Source organism: Erithacus rubecula (assembly GCF_903797595.1).
Source record: "Erithacus rubecula genome assembly, chromosome: 3".
Classification (NCBI taxonomy): Eukaryota; Metazoa; Chordata; class Aves; order Passeriformes; family Muscicapidae; genus Erithacus; species Erithacus rubecula.
In genome coordinates, this window is record NC_136689.1 from 9,613,820 (window position 1) to 9,636,358 (window position 22,539).

General features: G+C 37.7%; 1 protein-coding gene across 5 annotated transcripts in view; it reads right to left on the reverse strand.

Annotated features, from left to right (window-relative positions):
• The window catches only part of DIP2C (disco interacting protein 2 homolog C), a 316,678-nt gene that overhangs the window by 98,860 nt on the left and 195,279 nt on the right, over nucleotides 1-22,539 (reverse strand). For 4 of the 5 annotated variants that reach the window (XM_079299678.1, XM_079299680.1, XM_079299681.1 and 1 more), the window contains 5 exons: nucleotides 14,587-14,712; nucleotides 13,548-13,757; nucleotides 7,344-7,475; nucleotides 5,864-5,983; nucleotides 4,804-5,001 (listed from right to left, as the gene is read on the reverse strand). In XM_079299678.1, coding sequence (XP_079155804.1) covers nucleotides 4,804-5,001; nucleotides 5,864-5,983; nucleotides 7,344-7,475; nucleotides 13,548-13,757; nucleotides 14,587-14,712 — 786 coding nt within the window. The remainder of the gene's footprint in view (nucleotides 1-4,803; nucleotides 5,002-5,863; nucleotides 5,984-7,343; nucleotides 7,476-13,547; nucleotides 13,758-14,586; nucleotides 14,713-22,539) is intronic. The other variant, XM_079299679.1, reaches the window with a different exon arrangement.

Below are 22,539 nucleotides of genomic sequence, written 5' to 3' on the forward strand. Positions count from 1 at the left end.
AATGGCAAACTTCTTAATGTTATGAAGGTAAAGGGTTTTGGGTTTTTTTTCTCTGCAAAATAATAGTTGCAGTTTTACTACTCTGGTAATGAACTCTTTAGATCCAGCCTAAACAGAAAATTAAGTTGTTGGGTTTTGGGATAAAAAAATCCAAAGAAAAGGAACAAAAATGATCTGTTGCAGAGAATGAAGAACTCCAGACATCGTCAGAATAAAGGCAACCTTGTTACAGTGCTTCATATTGAAGCCTGAATCATATAATACAGCAATTTTCAGTCTTTTTATTAAAGAAATAAAGGTTTAAAGTATCGAACAATCTTAAAATTAATATCTGTCTGGGGATTTAAACCATGACTATTCATACTTTGGTGAGTCCTGAGTTATTTCAGTTTGGTTATGTGGCTATTTGGTTAGAGGCATCTTGAATCTGTCTCTCTCCTGCTGATAATTGTGAAAATCCTGGTCTAGGAGATTCTCACAGAAAGGTCAGGAAAGGGTGCACATTGCACACCAGGTGCAGAATGGCTTGGGGTTGGCTATTTTTGGCCTGCTGTTATCTTAAAGGTGTGCCAGGATATCTCAAGTATGAACAACATCACCTCTGCTGAGGCAGGACCATTTTGGCTCCAAAATGTTTGCAGTTGCTTTAAAGTTATTTTTAAAATCAGTAATTCATTTGCAAACAAATGCCATTTGCTAAGCATTTCCTTCTCCACAGAATCCAAATGGAAGAAACAGTCCTCTGCCCAGAGAGTCACATCTGCTGTTTTTTATGAGTCTTGCTGTCCCTAGTGTGCCTCTGATGTGGGAAACACTATATCAGAGCTACTGAAAGTGGTTTAGAAAATATGATTATAGACAGTGTTAGATAAAGGAAATTAAATTCTTTGAATCAGACAAATTTAACTGGCACTCATTTTGTTGTTTTTAACAATGGTTAGAAAGAGAAGGCTCAAAACTTGTTTATTGGTAGGCTACTTTCAACCCTTTACTTTTTCCCCAGCCTTTCTGGTTTTCCTCTGAAAAATCATTTTAAGTAAGAAAAGTAGCTCTGATATCATAAGAACTACATAGGATTTAATTATCCTTTATTCACATTTCTCCTCTAAGAAATCACTAAGTGCTTCATTATTGATACCAAAACCAGATGCCTCACTACTCTGATTAACTTTGAGCCAGAAATTGTCTTCTTTTTCCTCAAAGAACACATTACTTTTCTAGTCAGAGTTCAGACTCTCATAAAACCTGATAAAGACATTTTTCCTTCCCATATCTCAGACATTTCAATTTATGTATATTCAGTGATTTGATTTATAAAGGGATTGAGAATAACTTAACGAAGATGTTCTCCACTTAAACAAGTTCCCAGATGAACAAAATATTTGAGAAATAAGTAATATTCATAGTGTCTCATTCACTAGAAAGAATTTAGGAATTTTGAATACATTAAATAAAGATTACAACTGGGGCACTGAGAAGAACTTCAAGAACTGAGGCAAACTGCTTCAAACGCTTGAAAAAAAGGATCAAGTCTGCAAGTGCAGTTATACATTTATTTTATCTAAAGTAATCTGAGACACATGGAAAAAAAACAGTCCTTACATGCTACGAAGACAAGAGGATCAAAAAATGTGCTGAAAAAGATGCAGGAGATACAAGGTGTTACAAATTTGATGAACTCCTGCAGAGAAATGGGAGGGCAGCAATGGTTTTAAACAACAGCTGGAAGTGCAACTTCTTTAAACTGGTTCTCCTTCTAGCCCAGAAGCCCTTCACAACCTAGAGCACTCACCACCCAAAGCCACACTAACCCATATCCACATCAGCACCCTTAGGGGGAGAAATCCATTCCAGAATGTCAAACAAGGTGGTCCCTGCAGCACTGATCGACCACTGTCTGCCAGGGCAGATCAAAGCTTGGCCTCTGCTCTGAGCCCTCAGAGGTGTCTCTGGAAGGGACAGCAAAGGAGTTGTGAGGAAGACTTTGGAGAAGCAGAATTCTGTGGGCTCTCAGAGCTCCTTTTCAGCATGCAAGGCCACCGAGGGCAAGTAGAAAAGCATCCTGGATAGATGCAAGAGGCCAGCACTTTGTATTTCAGGCCCAGAAGGGAGCCTGATATAAGAATTGAGACCAAGGTCACAGGTGGGATGAGGTTTCATCATTGTAGGTGCAGCAAAAGGCCTCAATTTGAAAATATTTCTTCCTAAAATAACCTGTGAGGTTTGGACAAAAAATGGCTGTAAAATTAAGAAAGAAACAAATGTCTGGGTACTCTAGTTGGAGCCCAAGAGATGGGTGGGAAGGCAATATTGTCTACACCAATCCACGAAAGAGGAGGTAAATTCACTTGGTGTTAAGGGCATTAGAACTCCTGCTCAAGATGGGCCTTGATCTAATGATAGTTACAGAAGTACTCCTGGAAATCATCTTGGAAAGGTGGGAAAAAAGCATGGAATAAGCAGCAGACCTGCAATTTACCCATGCAGGGACAAAATATTGGAGAAGATACTGAGAATGAAATCAAAAGACATCAAAGAGAAACCTTCTCTTACCCAGAAAATTGGAGAATAAAGGAAGAGGATTTCCAGGAAGACAAGGGGGTGTGAGAATAGACTGAAGGAAAAACAGTAAATATGGGTAAATAGTCAAGAGGGCGTGCAAGTGGTGACATCTCAAAAACCAAAACTCTGGAAAATTAGAATTATTCTTAAAATTCATGGATATTCGTGAAATATATGAAAATTCCTGCTGATTTGTTTAAATTGACAAAAACCTTGAAAATAATTGTGGAGTACAAACTTGAGGCTATTGAAAATCATCAGGGTTGATAATTAAAATTTTAGTCACCTGATCATAGCAAGAACATGATGAATTTCAGTGTCACATTAATACCATGTGATAGGATTGTAGCTAAGCTCATCTTTCAAAAGTTTATTACTACCAGGGCCAGTGGAACTATGCTCAAGGATAAAAAGTCATGAGTGGGATTGTCTTTAATAATTTCAAGTCTTAATTCCATTAATTTTTAAGTTAAAAACTGCCATGCCTGCAATTGCTAGAAAATATTTCAGGCACAGAATGTGGACTAGCTACAGCAAAGTCATTCATAAAGTCACCAGTGAAATGGCAGGTGGCTTTTTCCAAAAGCAGTTCCCAAAAGGCAAATTTCCAAAGCAGTTTTCATTTAAGGAAACTACTATGGCATAGTGAATGAACATTTCCCATGAAAAAGAATATCAGCATGAAATGCACCTAGCAGAGAAGAATTCAGCAAATCTGTGAAATGTTTTGGTTTGTAAAAAGAAGACAAAAAAAAGGAAAAAAAAATCTGATTCTTTTCTGACCTCAGGAAACTACTGAAAGGCAACAGGAAAACCACATCTTTAAGTGCTGCCAAATGAAAGGTGTGAAAACATGAATTTTAGTCCCACTTTGCTCAAGGTTCAGACAATGCAGAAGAGGAAAGAGTTATTTTAGAAGAGAGAAGCAGGCTAAGTGGCTTCATGAGCCATGCAGATATTTTCCTTGGGTTGATTTGCTCACCCTACAGCCTCAGGCAAAGCAGGACATATGCTCAGACTCTCTGGACAGAAACCCAAGTTCAGAAAAATGGTCTGAATCTCAGTAACAGCTTAATTTCCTTTCCTGTCCAATTTATTTAGGGCATTCAGTAGATGACATGGCTTCTGCAAACATGTAATTGCAAACTTTAAAATTCTTCCCTAGTGTTAAGGAAATGTCCTTAAGGAAGGAAAACATTCATCAATGGTGAATCGTATGTTTGCCCCTGAAATTAAGTAACTTCTAAACTCTGAAGTACCTGAAGGGAAAATGTTTCATGCATGACCCTCAGTTCTCTTATGCTTTAAAAGCCTTTACCTATATTTGCAGTGACAAATTTGCAGCAGACAACTTTTTGACCAGAGATCATCACTGAGTCTGACTCCTGAATGGAAATTAATGTTCAGCACTGAACAAAACAGACAGACCTCTATATCACAGCATGTAACAACATTCTCTGCACAGAACTCCAAGTCCCTGAGAAGGTAGAAATAAAAAAAGCAAAATCATTTTTTTATATCCATATCAATAGCATACAGAAATGTTCCAACTCGCTTTCAAAGTCTGACAGTTATTCATATTAATTTCTTTGAACATCTCCCAAATGTCTCCTGAACATCTCAAAATTATAAGTAATACAGGAGTTATTTGTCAGAAATATCCTTATACTTATTTTTATGTGGCCTTTCTTGGTTGCAATACATTGTCAGGCAGTGCACATTGAACTACATGAACATACCAAAGATCACACTAAAATATATCCTGGCAAATCTATTTCAAGGGGGTACATTTGCTACTTGTACAATTAACCCATCTGGAAAAATAATTCAAACCACACAATACAAAGTCAGTAAAACAAGGGAAAAATCCTATTAACTTCTTCAGGAAGCTGATAAATTTTGTAGACCAGGTTAGACTTTTGCAGAACAAAGCCTGGGTGATATCCCAGGGCAATGGATTTGGACATTAATCTTCAGGAAAATCTGACCTAAGATGCATTTCTATTTAAAAGGTGGTTTTAATTTACAATCTGTAATTCCATGGGTGTATCTACTCGGCTCTTTTCCTCTATCTGAAATAAATCACACCATAACATCTCATCAACCCATACTCAGACATCAACAGCTTCAGAGTTGTCTTATCCTACTCAGAAACGGAACAGGTACATCATTATATTTATGCATTTACTACACACACCGTACAGAAAGCATAAAAGCACAAAGAGTTTGAAGAGTGCTCACCATAAGTGAGAATATACAGTGGTTTCCCATTGGTATCCATAGTGGTTAGGCAAGGAGCTTTGGGTGAGATGGTTCCCCATCGCTGCAAGGCTGCTTCCAGGGACGGCGGCCAGTTTGTCACCACACCCAACTGCTCCCCACGCATAGCCAACATCTGAGCTCCTTCTGGCTTTGGCTGGTTTGGATCTGGCTGTTGAACTTATGATTAGGAAAAGATATACAGTTACCATGTAAATTCTATACTCTGTGTACACCTGTGTAAACAAGAGAGTAAGTTACCTTTGCAAAATGCTCTGAAAACAGTAGCATATAAGAAGGTATTGAGAAGCAACAGAGAAATATAACAGAAGAATTTACTGTTAACTTTAATACAGATCAAGCAATTGATGCACCTCAGGAATAAAAGTTCTTGTTCTTACACTAGTTCTACAAGAAGGTAAAGAAGCTGCTGAGGCAGCATGAGAGAGATGGAGAATACTTTTGCCTGGAAAAAAAAATGCAGTAATGAGATGAACTGCAGAACTACTGACAAAAATGTACTTTAACAAATAACAGATTGATTTAAATCATGTTCTGTTACATGTTTTCTTATAAATTCCTGTGAAGACTATTTAAATTTCCACATCCTGGTGAATCTTAATTCTCAAAGTCCTGGGTTTTTTTTTAAAAAAGTTCATTTATAGACTTTACTTTTGTTTCTATCTTTCATTTAATTAATTTTTCATACTTCACTGTTACACAAAAGATGTTGTAAAACATTTAACATGCCCCCTCACTAACCTATTTTCTCATATTGCTGTCCCAAAGCAATGGCTGTAACCCACAGCTGAATGTTCTCAAAGCAAAGCTTCCCTACACTCTCTTCTATCATTTCTTTGCAAGCAAAACCAGAAGCTGAGCAAACAAGAGACTTTTAACCGTACAGCACTATGTTCAAGCTTACTACCAACAGTTTCCACTGAGGGCTTACTTAGCTTTCTAGAAAGTCAACATAGGAGACAAACATTTTACAGAGTTTTAATAAGCCATCCCCAAACCTTTTGAAAAACAGTCATTTTACCTTCTAACAATTCCTCAAAGTCATCTACAAAGAACTCTCGTAATGGTGGTCGTTTGGGTCGTTTTAGTGTATTGACCAGCTGCTGAATCTTTGCTGACACTCTGCTGCTCACTGGTACTCCTGCAGGACAGGGATCAATGGAGACATCAGTTGACAGCAATGCTGCATCCACCAGACAGCAAGTGGGGTAAGAAAAGGTCTAGGACCGCAAGGTCACCACAATTACAGTTTCATGCCATACCATAAGTATTTAACATCAAAACATGTAAGGAGAAAGGAACAATGATGCCTAATGTAAATAAAAAACATCCAATATTGTCAGAGTGAGGCTGCAAAATTAGAGAGGAAACAGCACACAGACTGAGGGAGAGAAGCACAGTGGAAAAAGTGTCGCCACAGCAAATGCCAGTACCCTGAGATGATTGCCTCAGCAATGGTCAGTGAGAAACCTGGCACTGGCCCTCCCATGATCATTGGCCATACCAACATTCTCTGACCAGACTGCAGCCCGGTGAGGAGTGTGGGTCACAGCCTCTGCCCTGTCATTTATTCTGGGTTATTTTTATATTACCGGGGACATCTGTACCAGTACCCATCTTAAACATGGTTCACACTTTGTATTGCTTCAGCATGCCTCTGTATTCTCTGAACACCCCTACAGCCAATCCCACCAGCCAGCAATCTCCAAAGGGAGCATGCTTGCCCACACAGCACTTTGGAAAACACAGCTCTGAGAGGCAGCCTGGGACAAGGGGCATTTTTATAATATAGTCCCATCAATCACCTTTCCTTTCCTTTTCTCTAGTTGAGGGCAAAACCTCTCCAATGTACATGTCAGCTGTTCCTGAACTAATAGCTTTCTGTCTGCATTGCAGGAATTTCAACTTCTTACCCTTCCATAAGGTTGGCTCCAGAAGTTTTACCAAGTGGTATTTAGAGCTGAAACTATTTAAGTTTAGATGCAGTACACTTGGTCAACAATTCCATGCTGTGCTGAAATATTGTTTGGTAAGTTTTAAAAAAGAGGAGCAGTATATATAAGGAAGGGTTTACAAATAACTGTATAAAAAATAAAAAGATAAAAGTAAAAAAAAACCAAACCAAAAATGAAAAACAAAACACAGAGAATGTCAATTTTCAAGATGTAGCCATCATAGCATGTCACATTCTTTGCCATTTTAATAGAAACAGACTAGCTGTAACCAGGCAGCATGATAATGGCAAATCTAAAGAGATTCCCTGGGGGTTTTTGCCAAACAGTTTCTATGGGGAGTCAGCTCTGCTGATTAAGAAATATTTCTCTATGTTATCTTTATTGATATCAGCTCATTTTAGAGCCATAAAGGTCCTGAAACTTTGTGTTTACAAGTGAAAACTGTCCAGGAAAAAGCCATGAAGAAGACTCAAAACCCAAGAGCAGATGCACACACTGAAAAGGTCAGGATAGTCCAAACAACCCCAGTTCTGCTTTGTGACATACCATCACCAGTCTCCATAAGCTCAGCGTTGCCATACTTTGGTGCCACCCGTGCTGTTGATCCTTGTGGTCTTTCTACTTGTATTGAGTGTTCTGAGGTGTAAGTGGTAACATCTGGAGGGGCAGAATGATTTTCTGTGAAAAGTAAGTTAAAAGGTTTAACCATGTACCTCTAATGTCAAAGGGCAGAAAAGCAAAAAGCAGAGAGGAAAGGAGACCATTTGAGGGTTTTTTCTCCAACATATGAACAGGTGTTAAAGTTAATGAGTACAAAATTATTATACTGAACTATAGTGTGTAGCATAATTTTAATAAATAAAGTTTGCACTGATTAAAACAGGGCTGTATATCTGCAAGTACATAGGCAATAGGCTAAAAGAATTTTACAATTAGGTTGTAGGTTCTCCACTGACATCTGATTTTACTTAAAGCTTGTGGACATCTGCAAATAGAAAAGACCCAGACAAATACACTTCTCGTGGATTATTGTGTTAGTTTTTCTAAGTCAAAAGAACACAGCATGTTGTCAATCACTAGCAAGTGCCAATGCATATCACTTTATAACCTCTGTATTTTGAATATGTCAGTTTTAGCTAAGAAAGGAAGAAAGTCAATCATAGTAGGTTTGGAAACCAGAGGCAAGAAATAAAATGTAAAGAAACTTGAACTTTGCATTCTTCATGGACACTTGCTTGTCTACTATTTTTAGACCGAGATATTTCAATTCTTCCGCATAACAAAGCCTTGCCTTCCAGAAGGCAAACACGATTTGGTCTGACTCATGCCAGCACTGCTGAACAATTCCACAGAGATAATCTTTCTCTTTCATGGCCTGATAACTCAGCATGCTACCACAGTTCATCTTCCCATGTTTTTAAGTCTGAGTCTATATTTCCTATGTATTTGTACTATTTTTATAGGTTGTCCCATAAATTTTTTGCAGGTTTTTATCCACATTAGATTAGATGGAGATAAATGCCACAGGCAAATAACAACTTTTCTTTCAATTGACATAAATGATCCCCAGCAGCCTCTAAGTTACAAAAGAAGGCAGGTCTTCATTCTGCTGCCATGGAAGTGAAGAGAAATGCATTCTATTTAACAATAGGATAAAAGTCTTTCAAAATGCAAAAATTCTGGAAAAACACCATCATGTTCCAAAACTGTTTTCAAGATGTGCTTCTTATTAAACCTTATCTTTAAGCATTATGGTGTTGTAAGTACTAGAACACTAACTTCTACAGTAAATTTAATCTCAAAGATAATTTTAAAGCACTTTCATTTTTATGAGTTTTGAATTTTGAAACACTGTGATTCTTGTGCATTCTGTCCCAAATTTATGCACCATCAACACAGAAAACTAATTTTTTGGCTATACATACAGGAAAAGGATGCTCATAGATGCTTATTTTGCATATCTCTCATTTCAAGGTAACATTTGACAGGCAATCATCATGCAGATCTAAGGCATGACATTAATGTCTACAGCTGTTATTCAATGTTTATATTCATAAACATCATAAGGGCTCAATCCTATCATCCAATCATATTATCTGGCTGAGGAAAACACAAAATGGCTTTTATTGAGCAACTCAAAAATGTCTTGCATTCTACAAGTGTCTAGCTGGAGCTTTTGCTTCTGATCACATCCATTGTTACAATTTTACTGAAGCAAACACCTTATATTGTGCTAAGAGTGACCAATTGAAGTACAATAGATTGAACAATGAAGTTTATGCTTCATTGTAATTGTAATTACTTTAATAATGTCTTCATTTTAAATTTCTTGTCATTATCAACTATTTTAGACTCGGCATAATTTTTTCCCTTTCCTATTAAGTGACAAGAGCTTTTTATAGATTGTGATTGTATTACTCAATAACTAAGTAAATTAAAAAATGCTGATACTTATCTTTCTCTCTTTACTTATAATGCAGTTTTGATATGCATATAGAAGATCATGACTAAGAAAATAATTGTACTTAGTCAGCTATTAGTAACATGAGAAAGTATTTTTAAAGTGAGCTGTATTTGCTTACATCTTTCCAGTGAAGTATTTCCATCTTTCAGACTTTACAAGGCAAACTAAAGTGGAGTTAAAGATTAATTTTCTTTAATGGATGGGACAGAAGATACATGAGCAGGATGCTCTCCCTTCAGAACTCTGTGCTTAAAACCAAATTCTTCTTTGTTACACACGGTGCTGAGCAGGGGGAAAGAGCATAACAAGAGTCCTGCTCTTTTGTAAAAGGCTTTACTTTTGAACAACAAACAGCACTTCCAATTGAAGTTGCTTAAAAGAAACTCTCTTCCCAAGGTAGCCACCACTGCTCAGTAAAGCAGTTCTAGTGCCCTGGCAGTCCAGCTGCAATTTTACTTTTATCCAGAAGAAGAGGAATACTAAGGTTTGTCTTGATGTGTTTCTTTATAGTATCTGCTTAACAGATGTTTTATCATGGCAGTATCTACAGCACTAAATTTCATCCATTAGATTTACAAATCTTCAGTCAGTTGGAGTTTCAGGGTCAGGCTTGGAGAAATGAAAATAATACAGACAAAGATTTGGTCCAAATGACTTCTCAAGAAAAAGATAGTTGTTGTGTGATGTGAAATGTACCCTTTTTTTTTTTGCATAGAACAGTAAATCCAAGCTTTGGCTATGGACACAATCTGCAGAGAGCTGCTTGGTCTTACGTCAGGTAACTTGAAGAATTGTTTGAGGTTTCATTAAGAACCATGATCCTGACACATCTGTTCACTAAAAAGTGGAAACTGTCAGCTGCATGACTTCAAAGCACTTCCTCCCTCAACCATGCATATTTGCATCACCTCCTATTCCCATCTCTTCCAATATCCTTGCATTAGGAGATCAGAGACAGAACAGCTGTTTCCAGTTAAGGCTCTCTTCATTTCTGCCACTGGAGCAACATCATTTACCCCATTCTATGAAGATCAAAAAGGCCCAAAAAAGCAGAGCCCATTCATGTAGGGATAGAGCACGTGCACTGACAAAGCCCCATGTCTGAGGAGAAGCAAAGAAATAGAGGAATACTTTCACTGGAGGTTTGGAAGCTCACATAAGCACCAAGTATTTAAAGTCTCCAGGAAGTCAAAAAGCATTCCTGCAAAACTATACTTGAAGGAAATGCAGCTTTTACTCCCAAATAAGCTGCCTCTTATGATTGTCAGGGAAGGGAAATCCAGAGTTAGAGATGCAGTTCTTTCCATTAGCTGGGTTTTTCTTGATTGCATTTTAAAATAGTCTCCTGTATAGGTTAACATTCCCTCTCAGAAGAACACAAGAATTTCCAAGTTGTCTGAAAACTATCAGCTGTGCTTATGGCACATGGTTTTATATTTATTTGATTAGCAATCTATGTAGCCTTTAATGTGGATAGAAGCCTTTGATTTTTCAAACAGAAACATATTTGAAGCATATAAAAGAAACATTAAATGCAGCTATAGGTTCAAAACTTTGAAGTGAGATGATTATATAGATTTACAATGATAGGCAAGCATTGTGAAATTTTCATTGCATGACCTTTGTGAGCTTTGGGGTGTGCTTTCTGTCCCTGATTTTTGTATACATAGAAATCCAAACCATGTAATACCAAAAAATGAAAGCTTGAAGATGTTAGAGATGTGAACAGTACTGACCCAAAGAAGGGTCAGAACATACAATATTTTTTACAGATACCACTGGTTTGACCTCTAAATTCAAGAATTATTGAACACAGCTGTGATACCCATGCCAAAGATTTTGTCTGCAGCTTAATGCAGACCCTTGAGCATCTTAAAACTGAGAATACATATTTAATTATATCTATCCCAAACTAGAATTTGGCCACAACAAAGCAGCAGCATTCAAATTAAATGAACAGTATAACATTAAAAGCATATAACAGCTTATGCAAATTATCCAAATGATTCACAAAGATAACTCTGACTATACTATAGCCAAAGCTTTTTATCAAATCACTTTTCAGGACTGTATTAGTACTCTTAAACTGGAAAAAAAACCCCTCCCTTTCATTCTGTGATGCAGTCTGGAGGTAAAATCCTAATGGATATCAGAATGGAAGGCTTTTTTGAGGTCTTCCCCATTGCACCTTGAATTTGTATTTATTAAAATTGGCATCTTCAGAATATGGCCTTACATATATACAGTTGATTTCTCTCTTGCAGACTGGTCTGTCTCTGGAGAATAACTCCCTGGATCAAATAAACATTAAACCATGGTAGCATATGTTGTGTGTGACCAAGAACAAACTGTCTCTGGTAGCTGAGGATCCTTAAGGAACAGGATTACTCTTCTCTCTCATCTTCTCTCCTACCAAAGATTATTATTCATCCCCATCACTGGTCCACTGCCTTGGAAAGAGTCAGGCTTTCTGTGGGGATACTTCAAATCTATTACCTCTTAGAATACATTTAAATGCAAAATCGACCTTCTTGGATGGGAAAGAAACAAAATAGCAGTTTAATTTGAAATTCTTTAAGAATGCATCTCACCCATGAAGAAATACATATTACAGTTATCAAGTGTGCAGTTTCTCTTACGTTTCTAGTGATTTTAGCACTGGCTGATAAGAACCATAAGATCCCAGTCTCATCACTCATATTTTGTGTGCAAATGGCCTTTACATTATTACATCTCAACTACTGTCCAAGAAGAGATGCAATTTAAGGCCTTATTTTCAGAATCAATGAAAATATGCATATACTGAGGTAAGCTCAATTGCTTCCTTCAAAGGCAAGATCTTTCTACTCAAGGCACAATAAAACATGTAGAAGAAATAGTAGTTTCCCTCTTCTGCAGAATAGTGTCATCTTAATTTAGCTCCATAAATGCTGTATTATTTACCATATACTCAGTGATTATAAAAGAAGATTTACTGTGCCAGATTTAAAATTACTAAAATGTCAAATTACAAAGAAGCTATATTTAAAGACACATTAAGACTTTGTATGTGAGTAATGCAACCTTTCAGAGTTTGGATAAATTTAATTCTCTATGCTATAATTTCCTGTAGCATTTCAAGATGAAGTCACAGAAAATAATCAAATGCAATGATTAATGTGTTCCCAATGCATGTGTTTCTAAAAGAAGGTTCTAAGCATTCATTTAGCATGAATTTATGAATACAATACAAGTTTTTCCCCTGACAGCAATTCAGCAATTCCAGACTATGATGAGAGGATTACTGAAAATACAGGTGTTCCATCAAGCTACACTCATAGCAAAAACCAAGGGATATGTACTCCCATTCCAGCACATAAAATCAGGAACACTGAAGATGTTTTCATGTGTCTCATTACATACACTTGAAAAGGAAATGTCACCTGAAGAACAGTCACACAAAACTGTAGTGAGACAGTAGTAAGATTGCTTTATCTGTTCCAACAAAGACTGCAACAGATTTTCAGTGAGAGCCCAAAATACACACCCCAGCAAGAACATACCCCAAAGCAAAGGCCTTGTATGATAAGTAGCTGAACAGTGAACAGAAACCAAGTCTTGATTTCCACACAGACAGTCAAATAGCTGCCTCATGTTAATAAAGACTAGTGTCAATGGCACAATATTCTGAAATAATGTCTGTGAAGCTTAGCCCTAATGGAGAGAAAGCTTTGACTTCCTAGAATCTTTTCAAAGGAAATAAACAAGCTATTAATAATAACAGCTCCCTTCTCTGAAGCTATATAATGATCTCTCCCACAGAGTAGAATCCCAGTTCAAGTATTCTAAATTCAATTAAGGGCAGAAAAAATATGTTTAAGAGGACTACTGTTAACAGAATTATCAAAAATCACTCAAGCTATGTAATTAAAGTGGTGCAACAGTGGGGGAAACTCATATGCAAGCAATCCCTAATGACGCATGCACTGATTTTCCTTACTGATGAATCCTACAGGGACCTTAATAATAAGTAATGTAAGTCAGGCAACTGTACTTTCTAAGATATTTGGTGACCAATAGCTAGACTCTATTTGCCACAACATCATTTTACCCCCAGATCTAAACTGCTATTTTTTCCCTCCTGAAATAGGAACATAGGACTAACTCTCCATATAATATATATAAATATTAAAAACCAAAGAAGAAGCACAGGAAAGATTTTTGTAAGACTTCATAGAGCAGCATCAGCTATACAGTAAGAGTCAAAATTCATGTTAAACTGGACACACTCAACACTGTATACTGACCTATATGTGTTTGAGCCATAACATCAGCTAGTCTGTGTGCAGCACCACTGCCTCCACTTTGTGTTGAGGAGGAGGAAGTGGTTGATGTGGTAGAGCCGTGGATCGCTTGACTGATCCAATGTTCCATGTTTATACTCCCCTGGCTTGAGGTGGGAGTTCCCTGGGAGTCGCCCTGTACGGAGCCTTCGTCTTCTGAACCAGAAGAAGTATCTAGTAATTAAAAACAGCTTGTTAACTTGCAGCGATTAGGGATTTTCATAATAGAAATAACTCATATTCATATCAAAAATTTCCAGAAAGTGCCATTAAGAAAATCACAGGAAGGCAGGCAAACATAATGAGAAAACTGCTGTACTAAAGGCCCTGAGACAAAGTCAGCTGCTAACCATGCATCTCTCCTGCTCTAAGGTCATGGTGTGTGTATTACTGTACAAAAAAAAAAAAATATTATTAAAGTCTTCCTTTATAATGTTAAACACAGAATGTCCCGAAGATCTCTGGCCAGCAGAGAATATAAAAAAAGCTTTCCCAAGCTCACTCCACAAAGTCTGTGAGACACTTTTCCAATTGTACAAAGTCCAATCCTTGGTGAAATGGGAGTCTCCGCTGGATTCAGTGAGTATGAGAAGCATGAGAAATGGAGTATTTTCACAGTCTAGTAGATAAAAGAGCAGATAAACTTGAAAAGGAATGGCACAACTAATTGCTAAGACAATGCTGCATTACATTGTTAGGGAATAAACCAGAAAAGTAAAAAGAACTTAGACAATCATAAAATATGACAAGCTGGCCATAGTTAGGTCCCTATAAGCCCAAAAGGACCAGTGGAAGCTAAGGTGCCACCAAGGGCAAAGCAATCATGTGAACTGTCCTTGTTGACTTTTCCACTACTCAGTTCACCTTCTCTTCAAACATACCTCAGTTAAGCTGGGTGTTTATCAATTGACATTTCCATTACTATCTATGCTGACAGATTAGCAATTCATAGCAGCACCAAGAAGCATTTATTAAATTCTCATAGAAATGGAGAGATACTCACCTGGAGGTGTGTAGGCATCCATTGATGTTTGCACCACCAATGAACGTCGTTTTGAGGGCATGGGGACTGCCATTTTCCTTTCTTTATGTTTAGCAAGGGCTGCCTGCACTGCTTCTGTGTGGACATCTGGAAGGAAAGAGGTTTGAAGCCAGAGTTAGACAGAAAGGAGCTGTTCTTTGTGCATCCAGCACACCTGGCACAGATTCGTGTGTGTGCCAGCTGGGCTGACAAGGCACATCCTCTGATGGGAAGTCAAGAACACACGGGATCTTGGAGGAACTGCAGGAATTCTCACTGTAGAAAAAGCAGCTACAATGAAAAGTGTTGTACTAACAATCAAACCCTTTGAGCTGTATGATATTCCCAGAACAGTGTGCAGTATTTGAAGAGCAGGTACATCACCTCCCCAGAGCAAACCTCTGTTTAACCAGGAGCTGCTACTTCAGTGACCATTGCTGTTTTCAGTAGCACTTGGTGTATTAACATTGCCCATTTTTTAAATGGATGAGGTTTACAATTTACACAAGTCACACAGAGTAAGTGAACAAGAACATTTGCTTGAAGGGTAAAAGGCATGTAAAATGCCACAACAGAAATGGCAACAGGTCCCTCATTCCCACATCCTTCTTCTGCCACTGTCACTTGGCATTATTCACAGAAAAGTAAGTACTATGTAGGGCTGGCCTGAGGTGGAATGAGGAAAAAACCCACAGATCTGGTTCTTTGCAGACAAGCATTGCACACAGCTCACATCAGCCCACTTTACAGATTCCTTCTCCTTGGAGAGGTAAACAGCTTCTCTAACTTTCCCGTGTATTTATAGCTGCCTGCCTCCCTAAGTTTGAAAAAGACCATTTATCATGTCTAAAAGATGTGAGTGATTTTTTAATAATGACTTTGTTTTAAGCACCATTTTTTAATTACTACCATAACTGCATATTGAAATAAGTCTGCCTCTAGCTTACTACCTTGCACTGTTTGTCTGCATATTTCTATGGATTTGGGACAAGACTCACAGGAGGTGAATGTATACAAAAGACATGGCAGCCAACAGGAGTTCCTTGTGTGTAAAGAAGTTGCCACGTATATTGACCATTTGACAATCCTACCTTTTAACCAGTTGCCACTGGTCAGCTGTAGAAAATACAGCAATATGTGTACATTGTTTAGTTGTTCCCTTTTGTGGATCAGGAGCACAGTGAATCAGACCTAATCCAGAGTGATCCCACTTCTGCTGCTGCTGCATCTCCTGGAATATCGTCCTAACAGACTGAGTTGGCAGCAAGCTGTCATTATCCTAATCCTGCATGGATGTGATGGCAGCTCTGAACAGGCAATGTGCCCCAAGAAAAGCAATAGAAAAGGGAAGGGTGTGTGTATATATACATACATATATATATATATATACACACACTTATGTAGAGAATCGTTGGTTGAATCACATTTATGTAAGTAATTGTGAATAACAACCTGGAAGGATGACTAGAAGCATTAGATGATAAGCTGCTGATAAGCTGCAGAGTCTCATTTCCAATACTGCTGTCTCCTATCTTCTGCCAGGGTTTAAGCCCCTCTCAGTAGAAGTACAACAGGGGAGAGTAAAAAAAAGAACATTACCAGCTGCTTCTGTGAGTTGCTTTCTTTTCTTTTGTTTTAAATCATGAAGAAGATGAAACTATTAGAAGAAAAGCAAACAGCAAAGATGGAAAACCATTTTTTTTAAATAAAAGACCCATGCAGCTGATGGACCAAAATGAAGGAAGACCAATGTTATCATCAACAATTTCTCTCCTATCAAATCATTATTTTAAAGAAGAATGTTTAAGGTTTTTCTTATAATTAAAAGCTGATGAAAAGTTTATGTGAAAAATATGAGAAGATTTATGTGAAAAGTATCAGACTATGAAAATAAACAATGTAAGTCTTACCTAACAGCATGACCCCAAGATAAATTCCTACCTGCTCGCTTCACACCAATGTCAATAAGGTACACAGGGCTGAACATGCTCCCTAATAGTTTCTTATCTGCTAAAGAGGAAAAATTCTTGGTTTTCCTTCAAAGGATAGCAATCAGGTATAAAGTAGTAAAAAAAAAAAAAAAAACCCCTTTCCCTTTAAAAAAGCTCAACAAATCAACACTACAACAATTTTTGGAAAAAAATAAATCCTTTTGAAGAAAATAAATGTTGCTGATCAACACAGCAGGGACTATTTGTATATTATTGTACATAGGATTGTTTTTTCTAACTGTGTCAAGAAGGAGAAGAAATTCTGCTAAATTTTTTTAAAGGAGGACAGCTGGCAGAAAATCATTAAAATGCTCAGTGACAGCTGGACACTGAATCAGAACTTGTGAATTCTTTGATTTCTTTTTTGATGCTGTTTTGATATAAAAAGGTAGACTCATCAGCTTAATTAAAAACACTCTGCAGCGTTTTAATTTTCAAATGAGTCCACAGGAGTCCAGGAACTGAATTGTTTTCTTAATAAGGCACATTCTTGATATGTTTATTTGCAATGGGCTACCATGGAATAAGCCACACTATAGATTGCTGAAAAAAAAACCAAACCCAAAACCTCACAGGAAAGCAAAACAATGTGAAAGACAAGAAACTCTGAATAAACAAGAGGGAAGTTTACTGGGAAGAAGGAACATGCACACCTGCTCCCAGCCCAGTGTGCAAGCTCAAATATTTAGAAGGCATTACTCAGACTCTGAAGGCTCCAAAAAACCCCAGGACACATGTGTAGAAAATGTTGAGGACAGATAATCCAGAAATGGTCCAGGGAGTATCAACAAGAGTTTACAGGGTTCTAGGGTGAGAATAATAAAATGAATCATAAATAGTCAAGCTTGAGAGAAAAATCTTTTCACAGTGTTCTTTGTCAGGAATAAAACTCTTGGCTAGCCAAAGTTTCTCTGGGCATATAAAAAAGGGCTAAGGATTAGGTAAAGAATTAATAAAAGTCTGTGTAGACTGTATGGTCTTCCTCTTGAATGGGTTCTGAAGATGCTCTTAACCTGTCTGGACAGTCTTGTACAGAGTGAGACTTGGTTAAGCTAATGAGCAGCTTCAAGCCCTTCATGCCACGAGACCAAGACCCAAAATATTGAGAAATCAGAGAGGTGAGGGAAAGCCAGACTGATACTTCAGAAGTACACTTGAGAGCAACACATGGGTTACAACATCTATCCTGTAACCACAGCAAGACAGAAACAGCAAGGAGGTTTGTTCTCAGAAAATATCAGCTTCAGATATACACTTTTACATACACATACTTTGCTTTTATTTAGGTTTTAACTTTGCTTTTCCAGTCTACAAACCAACTTTGCTTATGTAGCACAAGGAATGTTAACCAAAATGCAACTAATAATCTCTTACTGTACTTTTATGAAACATGGTTTTAAATCCAAGTTCAAACATACATTCATCACCAGCATCCCTGGTAATCTGCTTCTCATGAATTTGAACAGGAGTGTGGTAGCTCTTTCCCTTTATCTTGGTCAAAGATGGTCTGTGGTGTCCATCGATATTGTATGTAACTCACTGCTTCCTCAAAGCTGTCTCTAAAACCTACTGAAAAAATACAAGGAGACTTGCAATAGGAATTTATACAATAGGAACTGCATGCTCCTTGTTCTCTAAAGAAAGAGAACCACATTTGCCTTGCACATTGAGACAAAGTGTGAAGACATATACAAGTTCCTTTGGGACAGGAAACAGCTATTCCCCCAAATTCCATCATCACAAAGCAGTTTGTATTCTCCACACATCACACATAACATCAGCAGGAACATCACATTACTATTTTAAACCAGGGTGATGTCCCTATCTTGCAGGTCTGACAAAAGTGTCTGAATTCCTTCTCAGTCTGCTCTGCTGTGCTCAGACTAACCAAATTCATCATACTATGATTGAGTATTGCTATTGAACATATATTTCTCATTAATTTTTCCTGAAAAAAAATCTTCAAGTATGAAAACTTGGTCCAGAAACAACACACAGAATTGCCTGCATTAAAAAAAAAAAAAGAAACACATGAAAAGAACACTTCTTCTGTCTTTCCTTATAGTGCTGCTTGCTGTAAATTCTCACCTACCAAAAACTTTTGATACAGTTTCAAACAGAAATATACCTTGATGTAATTGCACTCAAGCCTTCTGAGAAAATCCTGTGTCTAAGTGGAAAAGTCATGCTGTTTGGCAAAATGTTCTTTCATGTGACATTCTAACTATACTGTTATAGCTGATAAAATTACTCCAGATCCTGACCCTTCAAAGCTCCCCTGTATGGGAAAAAAATCATTTTACTCTTCCCACCTGGCTTTTTCACAAGAATATATTAACTGAAAATCTAGATCATAGAGTAAAATATCATTACATCTCTCTACAGCAGTAGGAACTAAGGCACAGTGACTTATCTGCTATTGTCCTCCACTGTTTTAGCTTGGCTAACCACACATTGAATCCAATTTGTGTGTTTGTACTCAAAGAATCAATAAGTTATAAAGAGCCAAGCAGCAAGCTTGGGAAAGCTCACTTTTTAACTTTTGCTCATTGCTTAACACCAATCAACCTGGTATTCAGCATTCAACCTGACATCTTTCTTATGGGCTGCAAACTGCAGACACAACAGCTCTGTCCCCAGTCTTTTCCCTGTTGCATTCAAACTTTTTTACTTGTTTATTCTTTTCCTTTACTTTCTATGACAGGATAGAAAGGGCAAGCATACTTTTGGGAATAAAGGCAGTAAGTGAAATAGAAAGGAAGTGGAACTGTAAAAACAAGCAGGTGGTAGAGAGAATGTTTCCTTGCAAAGAGCTAATGATGTGTTATTATATAACATATGAGGTCTCAAAACAAAGAGCAAAGAAATTAAAACTGGCACAGAGAATGAGGGTCTGCAAGTTCAGACTTCCAGAGGGATGACCTATGGCTTTGGCCAATGAGCTCCATAACCAGAAACTCTCCACTGTTGCAAATTCCTCATGCCATCAGGATGAATTGCCCAGCTTTCCTGGGAGATGCTCTGCTTAGTGCAGTCACTCTTTTCATCTGGTTTATCTCATAACTTGGCACAACGGTGTGCTCCTGGCAAAGGCTTAACTGGAAAGGCTTAGGAAAAAAAGCCAACCCCATTAAAACAGACATTACTGCACAGAAACAGCTTGATAGTGACACCTTTCTCAAATGGGGTGACTCAGTGACAGAAGATGTTAGGGAGATAGCTGTATTAACTGCTGATAGGTGGGCTGTGGTCAAAGGTGAAATAGTAATGCCCAGAAACACTGAAAAAAACACTGGTAATTTCAGATTGCTGATATTTTTTTACTGCTTTTTCACAGTATTCTTTAACCATTTATTCCATATGCTGTCAATGAATTGAAATATTTTTCAGGGGGACACTCAATTTTTTTTTTTTAATCAGAAATTGAGCTGGATAGTTTTAACCATCTGGGCTCTGGGATAAGTCTCTTCAGTAGTTTTCATAAAGCCTTTTTTTGGGATACATAGTTTCTCTCCTCCTTGCACAAATATATGCATACTTAGAACAAGTGGAGACTTCCCCCTATGACAAGCTGCCCTCTCCTAGTCATTTCCTTTGGGAAAGACATTATGTGTGATCCTTCTAGGCTCAGCTGTCTCCACAGGCAAATCAGTCTTCTTTTCCTGAAGCAAAAAACAATTGTGTGATGAACAAGGCCAGCCATTTCCTGCTCCACATATGGAGCCCTGCTGCAGCATCTCATGTTCCTCTACAGCTGCTAGAAGAGCACTCTTCCAAAGAGTGCATTCTCATTTGGCATGGAGCATATTCCTGACTCACCCTACCCTTACAACCCATGAACAGGGATGCCCCATTCCTTACTTGGGCCAAAGAGAGTGTATACTGCAAAATATGCTGCAAATTCCAAGTCCTCCTAAAGATCTTTACAGCTTTTATCAGAATGAACTTGTTCCTTTTTCTTCAGATCTTCTTTTTTAAAAGAACAAAAACCTATTCAACAAATTACAGTTGCATTTTTCCTCAAGGTTAAGGGCTTATTACGGGTTTTTTTTTCCTCTATATAAGTTTAACTTGCCTCAGCAGCTTCCTTTATTCATTTGATCCATAGGCATGTCAAACACTCAAAATACTGTAAGCAAGGCAGTACCTCCTCAGAGATCAGGGATCTGGGTATGAGTTCTGCATGGATCAGAGAACAGGGTGCTCCTCCCACAGCAAGCAGCAGCTACATTAAAAAATTCCACATTATAAAACTGTTCCAACACGGTCCTTGCATAAAGTGCCTCAGCACACAAAAGAAAAACATTATCTTCTTTTGTACTTAAATCAGGTCTTGCAGTTGTGTGTCAAGTAGTTCTCCTGCATCTCATTTACCACGCAGCCCTGTCTCTTTTTAAGACAAGAAATTATACTGGCTGTAGACGGGAGCTGTGCATTGTTAGAATCAAGATTTTAGAATCTGTCTCTGCCTCTGTTTCTGATAAAATATATTCCTTCTTCTGGTTTTGCTCACGTTTTCAGTTTCCCAGGAATTATAAAGCCTTCATGTGTAATCACCAGCTGTTTAAGAAACACAAATATGAAAAAACAAGCTGTTGTCTATTTTTTTCTGTACAGATGGAGAATTACCTAACAGAATTCCCACCATCTTCAGCAGCCTGGTTTGCCTGTTGTAAGGTGATGGTACTACTTCCATCTCGCCTTTCAGGGGACATACCCCTAGAAGAATAAAACTGCCTGGAGACAAACCTAATTGTGATATGAATTCATCCATCTCTTCTGTCTCTTCCTTTTGGCTCATGTAATTCCTCTCATTCCTCTCCCCTGAGCAATTTTGTCTTTGTTTTTTTCTTTATTTTTCCTTTTTGTTTTTACTAGGCATTGGAAACAATCTTTATTTCTTTGCATTAGTAGCCAATTCCTGGTAACATAATGGATGCCAGCTAGGAGACAAGACGGCCTAAGGACTGAGAAGGTTTGGACTCGTTGCTTGTTACAGGATAGCCCTCAAACTCAACTAACTCACTCAGAGAATGGCAGATTATTAAAATCAAGAAGGTTGATGCTCTGCTGTAATGAGCTGAGAATGCCAAAGGATTTTTAATTAGAGGTTATTTAGGTACATATAGTACATAGTTATGTCTTGTTTATATTGCAGTAGAGGATCAGCCCTGAAGTCAGACATTTAACAAATAAGTAAAACCACAAATAAATCTCTGTCATAGGAAAGCAAGCATCTGAGATGGCATCAAGGAAAACAGCTGGAAGAATAGACAGAGGAGGCAGTTAAAGCAAGGACATTTTCTGCTGCATCAACACAGACTGCAACAAAATAATCAAAACAACTTCTAGTTATTATAGGGAAACAGCTGATACTATAGGAAAATAGCATTATCAAAGGTGAATTTTGGCTGAAAATTCTGGCTAAGACAATGGTAAGTATAGCAATTGTATGCTAAGTAATTATATAGAGAGAAGGTTGGTAATTGCTGTCTTACAGGAAACCAATAGTTGAAGCACAAAAGTTGCTTCTGAGTTTAATCAGACCTTTGTTAGAGCTGCCATGGAAACAAAGGATACACTGAGAATTCATTTCCTAATAAGTGGCCTGTAAATACTCTGAATAGAGATGACTTGGTAGCTACATTTATTTGAAATGCAATCAGGACATAGTAAATAGGGTGAAACATGGTAAATGTGCTATCATCAGAACAGATTACAGTTGGGTTTTGTCTTTTGGTTGTCCTGGGCTGACAGCACAGAGTTATTTTCAGGCAGATACAGGGCAAGTGATTTCATAAAAATTGCTGTGTTCATCCAACACAGATCAGTCCCTTGGAAATCATCTCACCCCAGGGAATGTGAAAGTGAGTCCATGTAATAACAAATCATTGCTGGGGTTGATGCTATAATGAAGCAGTCTCAGAATACTTTCACAATCTCT